Source organism: Mus musculus, chromosome 19 (genome assembly GCF_000001635.26).
Source record: "Mus musculus strain C57BL/6J chromosome 19, GRCm38.p6 C57BL/6J".
NCBI classification, from domain to species: domain Eukaryota; kingdom Metazoa; phylum Chordata; class Mammalia; order Rodentia; family Muridae; genus Mus; species Mus musculus.
Genome location: NC_000085.6, coordinates 47,383,768 through 47,401,235, shown reverse-complemented (window position 1 = coordinate 47,401,235; position 17,468 = coordinate 47,383,768). Strand labels below are relative to the sequence as shown.

Here is a 17,468-nt window from a genome sequence, read left to right as displayed (position 1 = left end):
CATGTGTGGACAGAGTCCCCTGTGGGTAATGCAGGGGTACAGCTGTGTAACAGACAGTCCGCACATCAGCCACTTCCATGGCACACTGGAGCCGGAGAGAGGGGCCTGGGCTCTGAACCAGGGCTGCATCCTCCTGGCTCACAGTTGCCTCGTCTGCCTGCACAGGCAAGGCTGTGTAACCCCAGCGTGAGAGCTCCCTGCTGACATCTGACTCCAGCCTAACATAGAGAGGGCCTGTCATCTAGAAGGACAGGAATGAAGGCATGAATATCCTGTGTCCCTCCCTGCCCACTTCTCCTAGCCCCACATTCCCAGTGCACAGTTAGCGTGAGTCAGAATCTGAGACCCAAAAGACAAGGTTGGAGTCAGAGACTCTACAAGTGGTAGAGCTGGAGGGTAATTTAAGTTTGTTCCACGAAGAGAAACTAGAACTTACAAAAATTGGGGCACAGAGGAGAAGGGCAGTCCAAAGGGAAAGAAAGCCAGGAACACTGAGAGTTCCAGGCCAGTCTGGGCTGTATAATGGCCAGGCTTGCTGTATAAGAAGACCCTCTCACTTTTCTCAGTGGTACAGCCACTTAAATGAGATCCTACATCTTATTGTGACTCGTGCACACCCTGGATCCAGAGAGAGTCAGTTCAGAGAAGCATATCCCTCCATACCCAGGTGTCTGGTTGGGCCTTCCTGTGTCCTCAGAGCTCCACCTCAGACACCTTGTGGAGTCATTACCTGGAGGCCCCAGGTCTGGTCTATGCATGGTATTATTTATCCTCAGTATTTTGGGGGAAAAATCACTTATAAATACGCAGAGGATGAAATTGAAAAGAATATTAAGGAAGCATTTCAAGACATGTGGTACAAAGATGTTTATTGTAATGCTGTATATAATAACAAGAGGTGAGAAACAGCATACAGCAATGGGGTGATGGGTGAAATGAGCTGTGAGCCAGTCAGACACTGGAATTCTCTGCCATAATTTAAAAAGGCAGTATGATCAGGCATTGTGGCATATACTATATACACAGGTAATCTTGTATTTGACTGGGTGGCTAGCCTGAGCTACATAGTGAGACCAACAGAATGTTGGGCGCTTGGAGAGATGGTTCAGTGGTTAAGAGCACCACTGACTGCTCTTGTAGAGGTCCTGAGTTCAATTCCTAGCAACCACATGGTGGCTCACAGCCACCTGTAACAGGATCTGATGCTCTCTTCTGGTGCGTCTGAAGACAGTGTCAGTGTACTCATAAACAAGTCTTTAAAAAAAAACATAACCCAACTGGAATGTTGATATTGACATAAGAACTGGGCATGTAGCCCAGAGGTAAAGCTCTTGCTTAGCATGAACAAAAATGCTAATATAGAAGTATGCATCTGTGTGGAAAAAAATGTTCAATGCGTGGCACAGGAGGATTGATGAGGTCATCTTAGTTACACGCATAGCAGTGTGCGTAAAAGGATACATGCTGCCCCCCCCAACATTAGTGTTGGTTTTTAGGGGAACTAAATTAAGTGACTCTTTTTCCCCTTTAAATTTTCTTGATCAATTTTTGTTTCTTCATTTGTGTTTTCCTGAGACACAATCTCGTTATACAGCAAGACCGGCCCTGAACTCTCAATGCTCATGGCTTGGCCTCCCGAGGGCTGAGATTATAAGCGTGTGCGGCCGCATCAAGCTTCCTTCACCACAGACCCCACACATGGCTGCTTTTGTAATTTCTAGTTTCTCCACACTGAGCAAGAACGACTCCGGTGGTACAGAGGGAAATGCACAAAAGCACAAGAGGGGTGCAGAAATCAAGGGTTCGAGCCTGCGATATCCATTTCGAAACGTATCCCAGAACTCCCACGTACAGGCTTATAATGCTGTACTCCGACAGTTGTATTTAAAGGCAGCAACAAGGAATTATTAAATGTTCCAGAGCTGAAGTTAGAGCATTAAAACCCATGAGCCAGCTTTGGCTAAATACCTATTTGGGAAGTGAAAGTTGACTATGGTACAATCTTGCTCTGAGTGGAATCCACCTAACTCTTCCTATGTGGGCTCTAAATGCTCCATGGAGATTAAGTAATGATTATGAAAGAGACAGTCCTAAAACCATGTGTTAAAGCTGATAAATGAATGGACATTCATGCGTGGGGCAAGCATGCTCGCGCAGGCGCACACAGACACGCATGCACCCGGTCCTGCCTCATGCATCCTATTGCCGGTCCCTCTGCCCGCCTCACACCATGCCAGCCACACTGGCTTTTTCCAGTGGTTTGCACTAAGGGTTCCCTTCCTGGAACGCATCTTACCCATAGTGCTCTGCTTCCTCACCTCCTGGGGGTCTTTGCCTGTGGATTGGTAACATCTTCCTCAGCACCCCAAACAAAAGGGCCATGTCTTACATAGATATTTCAACTGTCTTCCTTCTTCTTTATATCTTCCCTGACAAATGACCGATTTGTTTATTGTCGGTCTTCCTGCACCAGAATGTAAAACACCCTGCGGGCAAATACTGCTTTCTCTAATGTCCCGTGTCCTTAGTCCCCGATCAGCGAGCATCTGCAGACTTGGGAGGAGTGAATGGACCTTAGGGACGAGTGACAGATCCTCACCCTGCCAAGGAGGAACCTGATCCAGGTCACGCAGCTGCCATCCGGGCTGCAGCCCTCAGCATCAGCCGCTCACAGGGAGGGACCCAGCCTTGTCTGTCCTGCTTCCCTGGATTCTTCCAGTTCACACAGAACGTGAGCCCAGAATAGCAAAGGGAGAAACAGCTGTTCCCGCAGGGTCCTGGAAGCCATTCCAGAGGGCTCGTCCCTGGAAAAACAGTAGTGAGCTCAGGGTGGGAAGGAAGAAGCGGAGAAAAGGGGTCCCAAGCCGCGAGGGCCATGCAATAGCTCAGGTTCTGTGGTTAAAATAACATCTGCTCCTGGGGTTTCAGAGCAGCTCTGGAAGGTGGGTGGTCTGTCTGGAGTATCAGGTGGGCCTTTCCTCCATTCCTGGCCCAGGAAGGTTTGGGATATGCAGGTGGCTGAAGTATTCACCCAACAGACGGATGCAGTAGGAAGGCACTGGGCCCAAAGGCGCATCTGGAAACCCCAGTCTGGCCTACAGGCCTGTTGGTCTCCGGCCCAACCTCACTCTCCGGCGTCTCCAGCCCCCTCCCCTTTGCTGAGATGGTGCAGGCATCCTCTTTGATGCATGGAGAGCTCTGGCCTTCTCTCAAGCTCCATGTGGTTTGTTAATGGGCCGTGAAACGAGGGATTTTTTTTTTTATCATCCGTGTGAGCACACTGGTGGGGTGCTGATGCTGCTCAGTGTTCTCAAGCCTGTCTGTCTGTCTGTCTGTCTCCCCAGATGCAGCTTCTGGATAAGTTTCCTATTGAAGGTGGCCAGAAGGATCCGAAGCAAAGGATTATTCCCTTTCTTCCAGGTAAGCTCCCCGTGGCCCCGTGGAGGGCTGGCAGGGACTGGGAGAAGCCTCCCCCAGCAAGGCCAGAAGAGGCCGCCTTTGGCAGGGGTTAGCCACTTCACAAAGGATCTGCAAGCCTCAGGTTTGAAGACCACTGTCCTCCATCTCGGTTCCCTGGCCACTCCGGAATCATTTCTGCCAGCCCCTGGTTTATACTTTCTGGGGAGTTTCTGAGGCTCTTGAACTTGTTATCTTCATAAAAAGGCTCTGTCTGAGAGGATGGGATGTGTGTATAATCCCAGTACTCAAAAGGCAGGCAGAGGCGGGAGGATGAAGATTTGGAGGCCACTCTGAACTTCATAGCCATTCCTCAGCAAAACAAAACAAAACTCCCAAGCTGAGCATGGGCCCAGTGAGGTGGCTTTGGTGAGGATACTTGCCAGGCGTGGTGGCGCATGCCTTTAACCCCAGCACTTGGGAGGCAGTGGCAGGCGGACTTCTGAGTTCAAGGCCAGCCTGGTCTACAAAGTGAGATCTAGGACAGCCTGGGCTATACAGAGAAACCCTGTCAAGAAAAAAAAAAAAGACACTTGACAGCAAGCCTGACAACCTGAGTTTGATGCACGGTGGAAGTAGAGAACCACCTTCTCCAAGCTGCACTCTGACCTCCGAGGGCGACCCCACCCCCACCCCATGCACATACAATACAAATGAAATAGTAGTTTAAGATCTGCCTTAGGAACATAGTAGGTCCCAGACTGGGCTACACGAGAGACTCCTTCTCAAATAACTAAGAACACTGGGTATTCTTCCAGAGGGCCCAGGTTCAATTCTCAGCTCCCACAGGGCAGCTCACAACCATCTGTTTCAGATGTCCAGTAACGTCCCTACCCTGCCCCCATGACATCCAGATTCTCTCCCAGCATCCTTGGGCTTGAGGCACACAGATGTCCATGCAAACAAACCACTCATACTCATGAAAAAATATTGGTGATTCAGGGTTTTTCTGTGTAGCCCTGGCTGTCCTGGAACTCGCTCTGTAGACCAGGCTGGCCTCAAATTCAGAGATCCGCCTGCCTCTCCCTCCCAAGTGCTGGGATTAAAGGCATGAATCACCACTGTCTGGTGCATATGTCTGTGTGTGTCTGTGTGTGTGTGTGTGTGTGTGTGTGTGTGTGTGTAATTTTAAATATATTTTATATGAAATATATATTATATATACACACACATATATATAATGTATATATAATTTTCTTAAGTTAAAAAGTATCATAAACTAACCAAACAATGCAGAATCATAGAGAGACTTAAGTTCACCTGGGAAAGGATTGCTAATCACAAGAACAACTGCTACCCCCCTTAAATTGAGCATACTCCCCAATTCTTGATCTCCCATAGGCCTGATGTGTTGTACTTCCCTAGCACACCTGTGAGGTAGCAGAGACAGGATTTGAACCCAGCTCGGTCTAGCCAGTCACTGCAACACCGTTTGGAACCTGTTTCATGCAATCAATTATGTGTATTTTAGAAAAAAATGTCTCTGGTAAGCCGTGACCTGCTGTTACTGGGATGTCTAGAGTCTGAGTAGAGGCCTGTAATGTGATTATAGCACACTTCCTCATCATTACTGCAGAGAGCTGTTCCTACTGAGAGCTGTATTATCGCTTCTCATGATGGGGGATGCTGCTAGGATCCAGACAGGTTAATTAAGTACCCTTGAAAATGGCAGAGCTAGGCATGAACTCAGGGCTCTGCCCCAAACCACGAGGGGACACTGCCCTCTGGTTTTCTGGGACCTCAAGGCAGTAGATTCTGCTGGTTCTCAGGACAGTTCCCTTCACGGAGGTCTTCCTACTAGATTAATGCTGACCCTGGACCCTCACAGGCCAGCCACCTGGATGAGTTGTCAGTTAGACATTAGTGGCCCACGGTCATTCCCTTCTGTTGATTGAGAGCAGGTACCTCACATGGGGAGTGGCCTCTAAAGGCCCTCTGAAGGGTGTTCTTACCCGACCCTTACAGTGGGAAAAGCTACACATCTTCAGGGCCTCATACTAGGCTTATAGAGAAGGAACCGGCTCTGGGGATCCGGAGCTAAGAGCCTATATAGTTTGGGCAAGACAAGAACTGACCTTTGAGAGCAAGTGTCTCACCCCTGCTTCCTCCATCGGCCTCTGAGTCACAAGACCAGACAGCGACTTTGCACTGAGTCCAGGGCATTTAGGGTGTCCAACATCTGGGTCTGCAACATCCTTAAATTCTTGCAACAGTTTGGATGCTACACCCACCCAGGGCAGGGCTGTCCAGCTAGGGTGTTATAGGTGAACGTGTCCCATAGGAACATGAGGTTATCAGTATGACACGAGTGCTGGACTTGGCCCTGGGACCTGAAGCTGCCTATTTTCTCAGGAAGGATTGGGGGTGGGGGACTTCTACTCTGTCTCTGGCCAACACTACAAGGAAAGAGTTTGTCATCCTGCCAGTCATGCTTAGGAGGGGAGCTGACTATGCCGGGCTGAGGGGCTAGGGTGAGGGTATCCCAGCTACTTCAAAGATTTTTTTTTCCACCCAAGGAACCCTTGAAATAGTGAGAGACACGAGCATTTCTACCATAAGAATGACTTAAAGTGGAGAGTGGTGGCGCACGCCTTTAATCCCAGCACTTGGGAGGGAGGCAGATGCAGGCAGATCTCTGTGAGTTTGAGGCCAGCCTGGTCTACAGAGTGAGTTCCAAGATAGCCAGGGCTACACAGAGAAACCCTGTCTCAAAAAAAAAAAAAAAAAAAAAAAAACACCAAAAAGACTCAAATTAGGATGTGACTCTCACTGTTGTGTCACTATGTGATACCGAGTGTGACCCCATGAGAAGCACAGAGGGAAAGAACCTGTAAGCTGTGTGAGGAAGTCAGAAGAGGCCCAAGGAAGGGGCCTGAGACTTGATGTGGGGCTGGAGGGCATGGCTTGAGTACCACCAACTTAGTTCCATGTCTCAGACTGCCTGCATTCATCCTTGGAAACTTAAGCTCTGCCAGTTACCAGCTGTAGTAACTTTGTGCCTCAGTTTACTCATCTGGAAAATGGGGTGATAATGGCATCTACTCCATGTGGCAGTGGGAAAGGGAAGAATGGATTAATGCAGCCCAGGTGCTCAGAACTGTGGCTGTCCCCTAGCAAGGGTCAATAAATGTTAGTCCTTATTGTTACCATGCCCCGCATTGCCTAGGCTTTCCCACCTCGCAGTCACATACATAATTTGATGTGACCTGAAGTTATTGTTTCTGTTTTACTGACTAGGAACTGGAAGCTAAGGCATGCTGAGCGGTTTGTATAAGGACTCACAGTCTGGTTAGCCAACACCAGGACTCTTTTGTCTGATCTTTTGGTGGTCCTTATTTGAGATAGGATCTCACTTTGAATCCTAGGTTAGACTCTAATTCACTAGGTAGCTCAGGCTGGCCTTGAACTCAAAGCAGTCCCGTCCCCTCATCCTTCTAAGTGCTAGGACTACAGGGATGAGACCCCATTTCTGGCAAACGCCAGACTCCTTTGTCCCTCATGCTGGGGGAACCCAGCTCAACTGAGGCCCCATTGAAGTCCAGTTCCATTCTTAGGACTTGAGTGAGGACTCAGGTCACGTGAGGCTCATTTGCATAGTGCCTGCCTCATGGTTAATTCCCAGAGAAGGTGGCTCTTTAAAGAGAAAGGGAGAGGTACAGCCAGGCACCTTTAGTCCCAGCGCTCGGGAGGAGGCAGAGACAGGAGGATCTCTGCGAGTACCAGGCCAGCCAGGGCTACATAGTGAGAACCGGTCACTCAAAGAATACATTATAAAACAAGTTTTAGAAGGAGGTGGGTGTTGTAGAGATGGTCTTGCAGGGACCCAAGTTCAGTTCTCAGAACCTACGTGGGGCAGATCAGTAACTCGAGTTCCAGGGGATCCAAAACCTGGCCTCTGCAGTCACCTACACACAGATACCCCAACCCGTGAGCATAATTAAAAATAAAATTAATCTTTGAAGAAATTTGTTAATTTCCTGTGAGGGGGTGGGTGCATGCCATGGTGTGCCTGTGGGATCGGAGGAAAACGTGAACTGGTTGTCTCTTTCTAGCATGTTCTTCCCAGGTAGTGAACGCAGTCTTGGCAGCAGGTGCCACTACCTCCCTGAGTCACCTCACCAGAAAAGTCACACACAAGATACCTTTCAACCACCATATAAACGTGACCATGCATAGTAGGGAGTGTTGTCGAGAGAAATGGGGGTTGACCAGTTCCCTGAAGGAAACACTGCCTTTTCTTAGCCCTGCTCCCTCTGAGCCCACCTTTCATTGGCTCTGTGCCTTGGACTCCTGGTCTTTGTGCACTCAGTCTCCAGGGCTTCAGACTGGACTAGCCCCTGGGCAGAGGCCACTGGGAAAGGGCCTATTTAGTAGCTGGATACCTGTTTTAGCTTGAGATGTGGATTCAACCGCGGGCGACTCAGGAATGTTCTCTCTTTTGTGAATTTCCCACTGTCGCGTCACCGGTCTCATTGTAAGAGTAGGTCTTGTGTGTGTCTCTGGACACCAAGTTGTTTCTCCTCCTTACCTTTTGAGACGGTGTCTGAGGTCACCGCTGATTCTCCCAGAGTTGGGAGGGTGGTTCATCCTATTAGCAAAGGCTTAACAAAACCGTAAGGGTGCACACACCCCGTGCGCTTCGGACGGCCACAAGGAGGGCTCTGGCAGCATTGTGTCTCACCTGGGATTTCATGGTAAGGATTCATGGTTAGGAAAGCTCCAGGGAGGAGCTCAGTTCTAGTTCCAGAGTTGCTGGGGCCGGGGCATACCAAGCATTTGTGCTGCCCGGGAAGGGTTTGGAGTATATATACTCCAAGCTCCAGTCCAGCTACCTCCTTCTGGCCCACCTGACTGCAGGCTCATGGCTGGGGACTTGAAGGGTCTGGCTGGTAGCTGCAAAAGGAGAGGAACTCAAAGAACTCGAGGCTTTGCTAACATGCTCACTCAGCTACCAGGCCAATGGTAGGAAATCCTGCACAGGAGCAATGCATCTTGGGATCGGGACTTAGGCTGGGGATGTGTCCGGCCAGGTCTGGCACACCTCGTGTTCAGGCCAGTCTGTGGGTTTGCAAGGTGGTGAGCACCCAGTGTGCCTATGATAGAATCTTCATCCGAGAGAAGTTGGCTCCTGATGGTACCCAGTGCCTCTTAGGGGACAGGCAGGACATTATACAGCAGCACCAGGCCAGGAATAGGGTTTAGGGGAAGGAGGTCCGTGAGTAGAGCCAATGATGTGGTAGAGGCAGGGTTTGGCCAGTGCCTGATATTTGAATATCAATTAAATCCTGTATAAAGGTTGAAGGTACATGCATTGCCTGTAAGGCTCCCCAAGTTGTTTTCACCTGCGTTAAAACCTGTTTGCTGGATTCTGGGAATGAAGAGCCCATGGAAGGAACTAGAAGGTGTGGAACCCACAAACAAGGGGCAGCTCTCCGGTACGTGTCCCGGGGAGAAATATGCACAGCTCAGGCTGAGAAAGGGCAGAGTGTTATTTGGAAACTTGGGCATCCTGAGAAGGGGGTCTGAGGATGGACTCCCCTAAGCTGAACCTCCAAACTGAATTGTGAGAATGAGGGAGCCACTCCTATTTCCTGGCTGACCTCTGTGGCTTGCTCTGAGCCAAGGCCCTGTCCTCTCTAGCTCTTACCATGTTTCTGTTGTTGGGCGGGACATGTGGCATATGCTGCATTTAGATTTGTTCATCAGTTTCCTTATTTACACACAGTTTACCAACTACTACCGTATGCCTGGACCTGTACTGGCCACTCCTCATCCCTTCCTCCAGGGTCACTGATGGCTTTCATCCCCAGGTTAGAGAAAAATCAACTCTGGGAAGAAGGCTCAGTGGCACCTGCCACCAAAATGAGTTTGAAAGACCCACAACGTGAGGACTCCCCCACATTCTGACTCAGGAGAGGCGACACCCCAAAATCACCAACGAGAAACGGTCTTGCTGCAAATTGCAAGAGGATTTTTATTCAAGAGCGCTCTCAGGCCCACGGTCATACACCACGCAGGGTAGAGGACCGTGGCGCCCCGAGTAGCTGAGTAAGGGGGTATTTAAAGGAAGAAACCACAACTCAAGGAGGTGGGAAGGGCGTTGTTGGAAAATACCAAAAATACCAGTTAAGAGTCACAAGGAAGTGCAAAGTTACAAGTGTCAGGTTATCTCTCAAGAAAGTTTCTAAGAGCCCCTAACAATAGCACATTTGCATTGCAGGTTCCAGTAATGGTCAGGGTGCCATTCTTTGAATTGAACCCAGGAAGCGGGTGGGTGGAGGAATGTGGCTATCTGTTTTATGATTAGCATACCTTGGAGCACAGAGTTTACTACTCTTTCAAGTTCAATCCCTGGGATCAATGTGGTGGAAGGAAAGCGTGGGCGCTCATGAGCACGTGTGTGTGCACACACACACACAGACATGGAGGAAAGACAGACAGACAGACAGGCACAGACACATAGGCAGACACACACACACACAGAGGCTTACACACCACACACACATATTTAAAAAGAGAGAAGTCCTCCCGATCCTGCCCCACGTGGTAGAGCTTCACCCTCTGATTCGCTGTCTTTCCCCGGCTAAGGAGCAATCTCACGGCCTGCCTCAGCGAGGCTCCGCTCTGTCTTCCCCTGCTGCCTCTGTACCTGCCAAGTCAGGCCCAAGACCAAGCACAAGTACCCTCGGCCCCTCCCTCAGCTGTCACTGTCACTCAAGCGTTAGGCATATCCTGTTTGGGGTCAGGTGACCTGGAAGGGCCTCCCACGTGCCTTAAGCGGCTGAGGTCCTTGGCACCAAGTAATTATTTTGTGTGTGTGACTAAACTATTTAGTGTTTTTCATTTTGTATCATTACACATGCAGAACTCTTTGGGGTCCGAGAGCGCCATAGTCCTTCAGTTATGAACCTGACAGGACTGGCTATTGACTTTCTTTTATAAAATACCCTTCCCTCCCTTCTTTTTGAAATAGGGTCTTGTCTTAGGGTTTCTATCGCTATGCTAAAACACCATGACCAAAAACATCTTGGGGAACAAAGTTTAGCTTATAGCTGGCAGGTAACTGTCCCATCACTGAGGGGGTCAGGACAGGAATTCAAGCAGGATGGGAACCTCAAAGCAGGAAGGGAAACAGGCTGTGGGAAAACACTACTCACTAGCTTCTAATCCAGGACTTGTTCGCCTGCCCCCAGGACCAACTGCCCAGGGGAACAATTGACTATACACACACACCCTCCACCTGCCTACCACATTTATAACTGATTAAAATGTCCGGTAGACTTGCCTAAAGACCAGTCTTACAGAGGCACTTTCTCAATTGTGGTTTCTTCTGTTCTGATAACTCTAGTTAGTGCCAAGTTAACAAAACCAACCAGGATAGGCCTGCCGGAGCCTGTACTACTCTGAGCTTGCCGTGTAGCTAAGGATGACTTTTCAACTCTTTCCCTTCTTGCCTTTGCCTCCCGAGTGCTGGGATTACAGGGATGCACGACTGTACCTGGCTTTAACTTTTAATTTTGAAATAATTACATGCTCATGAATTGTTGCAAAAATACCAGGCACCATACTCCCTCTCTGGCAGTTCCAACAACTGCGGAGTAGGTAGCTTTGTTACATTGTAAGGAGGGTCAGGCCAGACATTCTCCACCACCAAATTACTTCCCACAGTTTTTTTTCTTTAAAATTATGTGCATGTGCATGTGTGTGTGTGTGAGTGTCAGTCTGGCGTATGCATGCAGTGCCTCCGTCAGATTGCCCTGGAACTAGAGTCAGAGGCAGTTGTGAGCGGCGCAGCATGGGTGCTGGGAACTGAACTTGGGTGCTGTGCTCTGAACGGCCGTGCACCTTCTTCAGTCCTGGGACATCTTAGATAAATAAGATACTGAGTATGTTATCAAAAGCAGAGTATTACTGTTGGCACCTTAATTGAGCTTGCCGGTTGCCCTGAGCGACTGATTTTCGTATGAAGCATATGGAAATGCTAGTGAGTGTGCATGGCAGCTGGCCGGGGAGGAGGGCAGCTGCCCATGCGAAGCTACTCCACAGTCAAGTGCCAGCACTGCTGTTTCCAGCAAAGAGCTATGGGAAGAACTTGATTTGTGTGAAGAAACTGGCTTGAAGCCTCCTAAACAAATTCTGTGGGATAAATGCCACCATTTCAGTTGCCCTCGATGGGTTTTTAGTTTTTTTGTTTGTTTGTTTTGGTTTTTTTTTTTTTTTTGGTTTTTTGTTTTATTTGAAATAAGGTCCCTCGATGTAGTCCTGATTGTCCTGGAATTCGTTGTATAGACCAAGCTGGCTCCAAACTCACAGAGATCCTCCTGCGTCTGCCTCCCCAGTGATGGAAATTCAAGGCACGTGCTACATGTTTTATTAAAAAGAAGCCTATGTGCCAGGCGGTGGTGGCGCACGCCTTTAATCCCAGCTCTCGGGAGGCAGAGGCAGGCGGATTTCTGAGTTCAAGGCCAGCCTGGTCTACTGAGTGAGTTCCAGGACAGCCAGGGCTACACAGAGAAACCCTGTCTTGAAAAACAAGACAAACAAACAAAAAGAAATATGTGATAAATTGTTACAATACCTCTGAAAGAAAGTTCTTGAATTGAGGTGGTGCTTGCATGTTAACCCATCACTCTATGAGGCTGAGGCAGACGGATGATAGTTCAAGGTTAGCCTGAACTACATATGAGTTCAAGGCCAGCATGGATCATGTATTGAGATACTACTAGTAGTCATGATAATATCATTTATTGTTATTATTAATTATTATTAATAGAATCTGTGGCCTCTGGGTTGCTGAAAACTGGACAGATCTGGAGCTGGGAGACTAGGAAGTCACCTTGACCTCAGGCTTTAGGGATAGGAACAGCGTTGTAGAAAACTGTGAATGGATCAAAGTGTGGTATTACAAGCCTGTCCCAGCACTTAAGCAGCAGAGGCAAGGGGATCAAGAGTTCAAGGCCAACCTGGGCTATGAAGTGAGATCAAGACCAGCCTGGGCTACATGTGACATGGTCTCAAAAAAAAAAAAAAAGCAAAACCAAATAAACAAACAAACCCACACAGGGTATCTGGTCGCACCCTATTTGTGAGCCAGTTTATCTTACTGACTTCATGGCTAACCGTGTAAAATATAACATTCTTGAATCAGAGACGTCAGACTTTATTACAGTCCACGTGAGTGGCGGGGGCATCTTTACATCTGTTCTCCCTCCCTCCAAGTTTCTGTGAGGTGACAAGATTGTCTTGAGACGTCATGTGCACGTGCCATGGGCTGCAAACTAGGAAGGGAGCCTAGACATTGGAGACATTAGGGAACCCTCATTTTTATTACAGGCAGGAAGCAAACCTGTTTTTTTTTTTTTAAACCATGGGGGGGGGGGGACACAGGCTGTTATCTCTGGAAAGATAATCCAAAACAAAAAGTCTGCTGCCTGTTTAGGAGGCCTCCACCTGTGGCAGTTAGAGAGCCAGGGACAGTAGTCTCCAGGGTATATCCGGCTCTGCTTGGAGGGGTAGGCAGAAGTGTTTTTTGGGTACTTACCTCTTGATGCAGCCTGAAGTTTACATGGAACTCTCTGCCTTGTTTGAAAAGACTACTGTGGAAAACCCATCTCCTGTTGCCCATCCTGGGGCTGGAGTCTATTTCCTGTATATCCTGAGTTTGCTGGCCCAAGGAGCCTCCGGGGGAGGAAATGGTCACTGCAGAGCAGGGAGGAGTGTATATAGCCACTGATGTAAAAAGCAAACAACTGTGACCAGGGCCCAGGGACCTCAGAAGCCAGGCAGTGGAGCAGAAAGAGCTGTGCTTAGTCTGCCCAGGTGATGCTAGGGTCACCTTCAACTTACGAGCTGTCTGTGACTCTATGCCAGCTCACTTTACCTCTGGCCTCCAGAAAGCCCTGTGGTCCTGAGGACTGAGTCAGCCCCCTCCCAAGGCCCCTTGCATCTCCTGGTGAATGAGATTATGGAGCTATAAGATGGCTTGGGCCACCAAGCAACCCCATAACTATAAACAAGGTAGGGACCGGCAGCCTGAAGGCTGCATGCTGACCTCTTTGGCTCACAGGATGGTATTTTTAGACAGCAGCCGTGCTCGCTCCTTTTGTACTGGCTGGACAGTTTACATACCAGTTCCTCAATGAAGAGGCCGTTTGGAGCCAGAGTGCAGGAGTGTGCTAGGTGAACCAGAGACCCTGGCTTATGTCTCCCTTACCCAGGAGCCCTGTGCAACAGATCCGGTGTTTATTCAGCACTAAAGGAAGCAGGGGGGAGGGACAGGTTTTAGCCTGAGGAGGGCTGACCCTCTTGCTTAGGTCTAGATGTTTCCCTTCGTCTCCACCAGGCACTAGTCTAAGAAGCCTTTCCCCAAAGGATCTGGGAGCCAGGACAAGCAATGACTGGGCTCTGGCAGGGACGTGACATCTAAGAAGTTTCCAGACCCTGCTGGTAGCCTGAAATGGCAGGGGAAAGACAGACTTCTGTGATGAGGATAGGACAGACAGTGTCTTCTGGGAACACTGAGGTATAAAAGCTGTCAACAGAATTACAGGCCTAAATCATGCACCTCCATACTTCTGGGAAGCGCTGGGTCTCCTCTTGTAATCACAGCTCCCACTCTGTAAGCTGAGGCCCGTGGCTCCCAAAGCCCGCTGTAAGCGTAAGCGTGCTGCTCTGAGCTTGGCTGTGTTCATCCATTCCTTTCCTGCCGCAGGTATTTAATCAAGCACCTACTGTGTGCCGGGATCAGCTATAGGCACTTACATAGCCAAGAACAAGAAGGCAGGCTACTGCCAACAGGAAGTTTATCTTCTGGTGGGGGTGTGGGGATGGTCCAGAAAACAAATAAATGAGCAATTCCCAATCGTGACAGGAATCAGGAAGAAACAGAACTGTGAGTGAGGTGGCCCAGGTCGTCTGAGATTTGTTAGCCAAGAAAGGCCTCTGCAGAGGTGACATCTGAACTGAGGCAGGCATGGGCAGGTCAGGGTCCAGGGATACCAGGCTGGGAAGATGATCCAAGGGGGACTAAGGACTGTGTGTGAAAATCAGCATGAAGCAGTGGAGAAGGGGCCAGCTGAGCACTGAGAGAGTTGGGCAGATTGAGGTGGGACCAAGAAGGCTACCCCTGAAGAGGGGTACCAGCTCCACAGGAGCGTGTGATCGGTGAGAGCCCTCCGTGTCCAGGCAATGTGACAGGCCCCAGAGGCTTCCAGCCCCAGGTCCCCAAGGTCTACGCAGGCAGCGATTTCACAGGGGGTCTTTCTGCTCTTGAAAATGAATGTGGATCGGGCCCTAAGCCCTGCCCCTACTGCATCTGCACTTTCAGGGCCAGGAAGAACTAGCCACTTTGTCTGAATTTTCTGTTTCCTTTATCCCTTGCTTAGAGCTCCCTTCAGAAGGGAGTCAGCCTCCCGAGCACCTGCCCCAGGTCTGTAGTCCTGGGCTGTCTCCCAGGACTCTTCCCAACAACGTTCGGTTGAAGCAGATGCCCACACTCTCGGACAGCCCGGGCCATTGGACATGCAGGAAGTGTGCTCTAGCCTGGAAGCAGCCTTGAGGTGCAGCCCGGTCACTACTCATGTCTGTAGCTCCATAATTAAGCTAAGCCACCAGCCCTCCCCTTGCTTGCTGGCAACACCATCCAAAGTGATGGGTGTGACTTCAGGCCCCTGTCACACTCATGACCTTCCCCACCCTTTCAGCCTGGAAATAAATAATTTCCTTATGGAAGCCCAGCGTTCTTTTACAAGGTCAAACCGTTTTCCTCTGTGCTTAGAGATAACAGTTACATGCCGGTGTCCCCGGGAGTGGTGGTGTCGGCAAACTCACATTCAAACAAAGTTACTCGGCCTAGGTTTGATGGTGTCAGAGGGGAAACTAAGGCAGGAGAAGGGAGATGGGCTTCATGGGGTCTGTGAGAGCAGGGATGGACTAAGCTGAGCCTGCAATGTCGGGCCACACAGAGTACAAGGTAGGGAAGGGAAGAAGGCTGATGACCTCCACAGGGTTGAGCAGAGCAAGTCCCCAGAGGTCATGCTACGGGCTGGGGACTTATCCCTTCTCGCTGAGATGTTTTAGGCCGAGAGATTTCTGTCTTGAAAGGCTCCTTCAGTGTGGCATGCGGAAAGACTGGAGGTGACTAGGCAGGCAAGGGATGAAGGCGGCTTGGGAGAAGCCGAGGGAAGAAGACAGTTCTCAGGTGTATATTACAGGGAGCATCAGTTAAGGACCGCAGGTGGGGGTCAGGGAGGGGTCAAGGGTGATGAGGTCATAGATCAGGGTCAGGGTCAGCCCTGGTCAAAATATAAACCAGCATGTTACAATGGCCCCATTTCAGACCTACCCTGTGTTTACCATAAAGGGGGAAGAAGATGGCTTCCTCTCCTCTCCCTTCTGGTAGCCACTGCCTTTGGAACGTTTGAAAGGTGCTTTTGTGACTATGTTGTTCAGTTGGCAGAGTACTTCCCTGGCACTCACAAAGTCCTGGGTTTGATTCCCTGCACTGTGTGCGCTGGGTGTGGTGGTTGTGTGCCCGTTGTCCCAGCACTCAGGAGGCAGAAAGATAGAAACTTAGGCTCATTCTCAGCTACATAGCAAGCATGAAGCTAGCCTGGGTCACCCTGACTGGACCCAGGCCCAAAGACAGAGCCCCAGCCTTCCCTCTCCTCTGGCAGGGTCTGAGTTGGCTCTTAGGGTCCCATCCTACCATATAAAGTGACTCACCATTCATCCCGGGCTGCCTGGCATCATCAGACCCTGGAAACCCCCAAACCCCAATACTGGCATCCACTGAAGAGGCTTAGGCTGTCAGGCTGCCTGGTCTCCAAACCACAGATCGGGCCGAGGGGGGTTGGCATGGCCTGAAGATAGAGCCTGTTCACCTGAATGAATGTGCCTCCAGGAGACTGGGAGGAGCCTGGGCCAGGCTGTTACACCAGGTTTATCTCTACCATCACAGGCTGAGTAGCCCAGAGGAGAAAGTCCTATCTGTTTCCCCCTGGGACAGAGCACAAGGTACCAGGTTTCACCTTAGAGAGAAAGAGCTTGGAAGGGTTTGGGGCTCAGATCTGCTCTTAAACCTGGGGTTCCTTCTCAATGCTACTACTGGTCTGAGTATAAAACACGACTTAGAGGGTGTGTGTGTGTGTGTGTGTGTGTGTGTGTGTGTGTGTGTGTGCAGAAATGGGCAAGCACTATGAAGTAATTCATCACGGGGAAACTTAGAGTCAACACACTTGGGGTTCAAATCTCATCCCAGACTCCTCCTATGACCCTGGGCCAGCTCCCCGCAGCATCCCTGCACCTTCAGGGTGGCCCAGCCTCAATGGAAAGTCCGCAGTGGAGGCACAGTGAGCACCCCCCAATGCCGTGGTGAGCATGGTTATGACCGTGTGCTGAGCCTGCTCTCTGGGCCAGTGTCAATGCAGCCTTCTGGAATCTTCTCCAGGCATGGTGGGTCTTCTGAGACGCAGACCTAGGCACTTGAACATTGGCTGCTCAAAATGTGGTTGGTCTCTTGGGCGTTGTCCGGGAGCTCATTAGACATGCAGTCTCCACCCCAGACCTGCTGAATCAGGCCTGTATCTTACCAAGAGCCGGGTAAGGGATGAGAAACACTTATTTAAGGCCCTCGGAGCCTCTTGGTGGGCTGCCCACCCGCGTTATCGTTAACACACTCTTGGTGTCTAGCTATGTTCGGTCCCTTCATGTATTATAAACTGCTCACGAGCACAGCCAGATGTAGCTCTGAGTCAAATGCTCAGGGAAGCAGGGCCTCATGTTCAACTTGAAGAGGACTACGATTTGGCCTGTGGTCCTCACACATCCTAGAGATGTTTACCCGCTTAGGAGAGCTACATCCAGGGAGAAGGGTTCGTGTAACAGCACAGCCACTGCTCATCATAGACTAAGCAGGAGGATGCCGGGGGCCTGTTACTCTGCATTTTCTCCCTCCTATCCAAGGCAGGGGGAAAGGTGGAGCCAGGGATATTGGTACAGTTTTGGTTTTAGAG

General features: G+C 49.9%; 1 protein-coding gene across 3 annotated transcripts in view; it reads left to right on the top strand.

Annotated features, from left to right (window-relative positions):
• The window catches only part of Sh3pxd2a (SH3 and PX domains 2A), a 204,439-nt gene that overhangs the window by 63,377 nt on the left and 123,594 nt on the right, over positions 1-17,468 (top strand). For all 3 annotated transcript variants that reach the window (XM_006526669.4, NM_001164717.1, NM_008018.4), the window contains exon 3: positions 3,345-3,420. In XM_006526669.4, the coding sequence (XP_006526732.1) occupies positions 3,345-3,420 (76 nt within the window). The remainder of the gene's footprint in view (positions 1-3,344; positions 3,421-17,468) is intronic.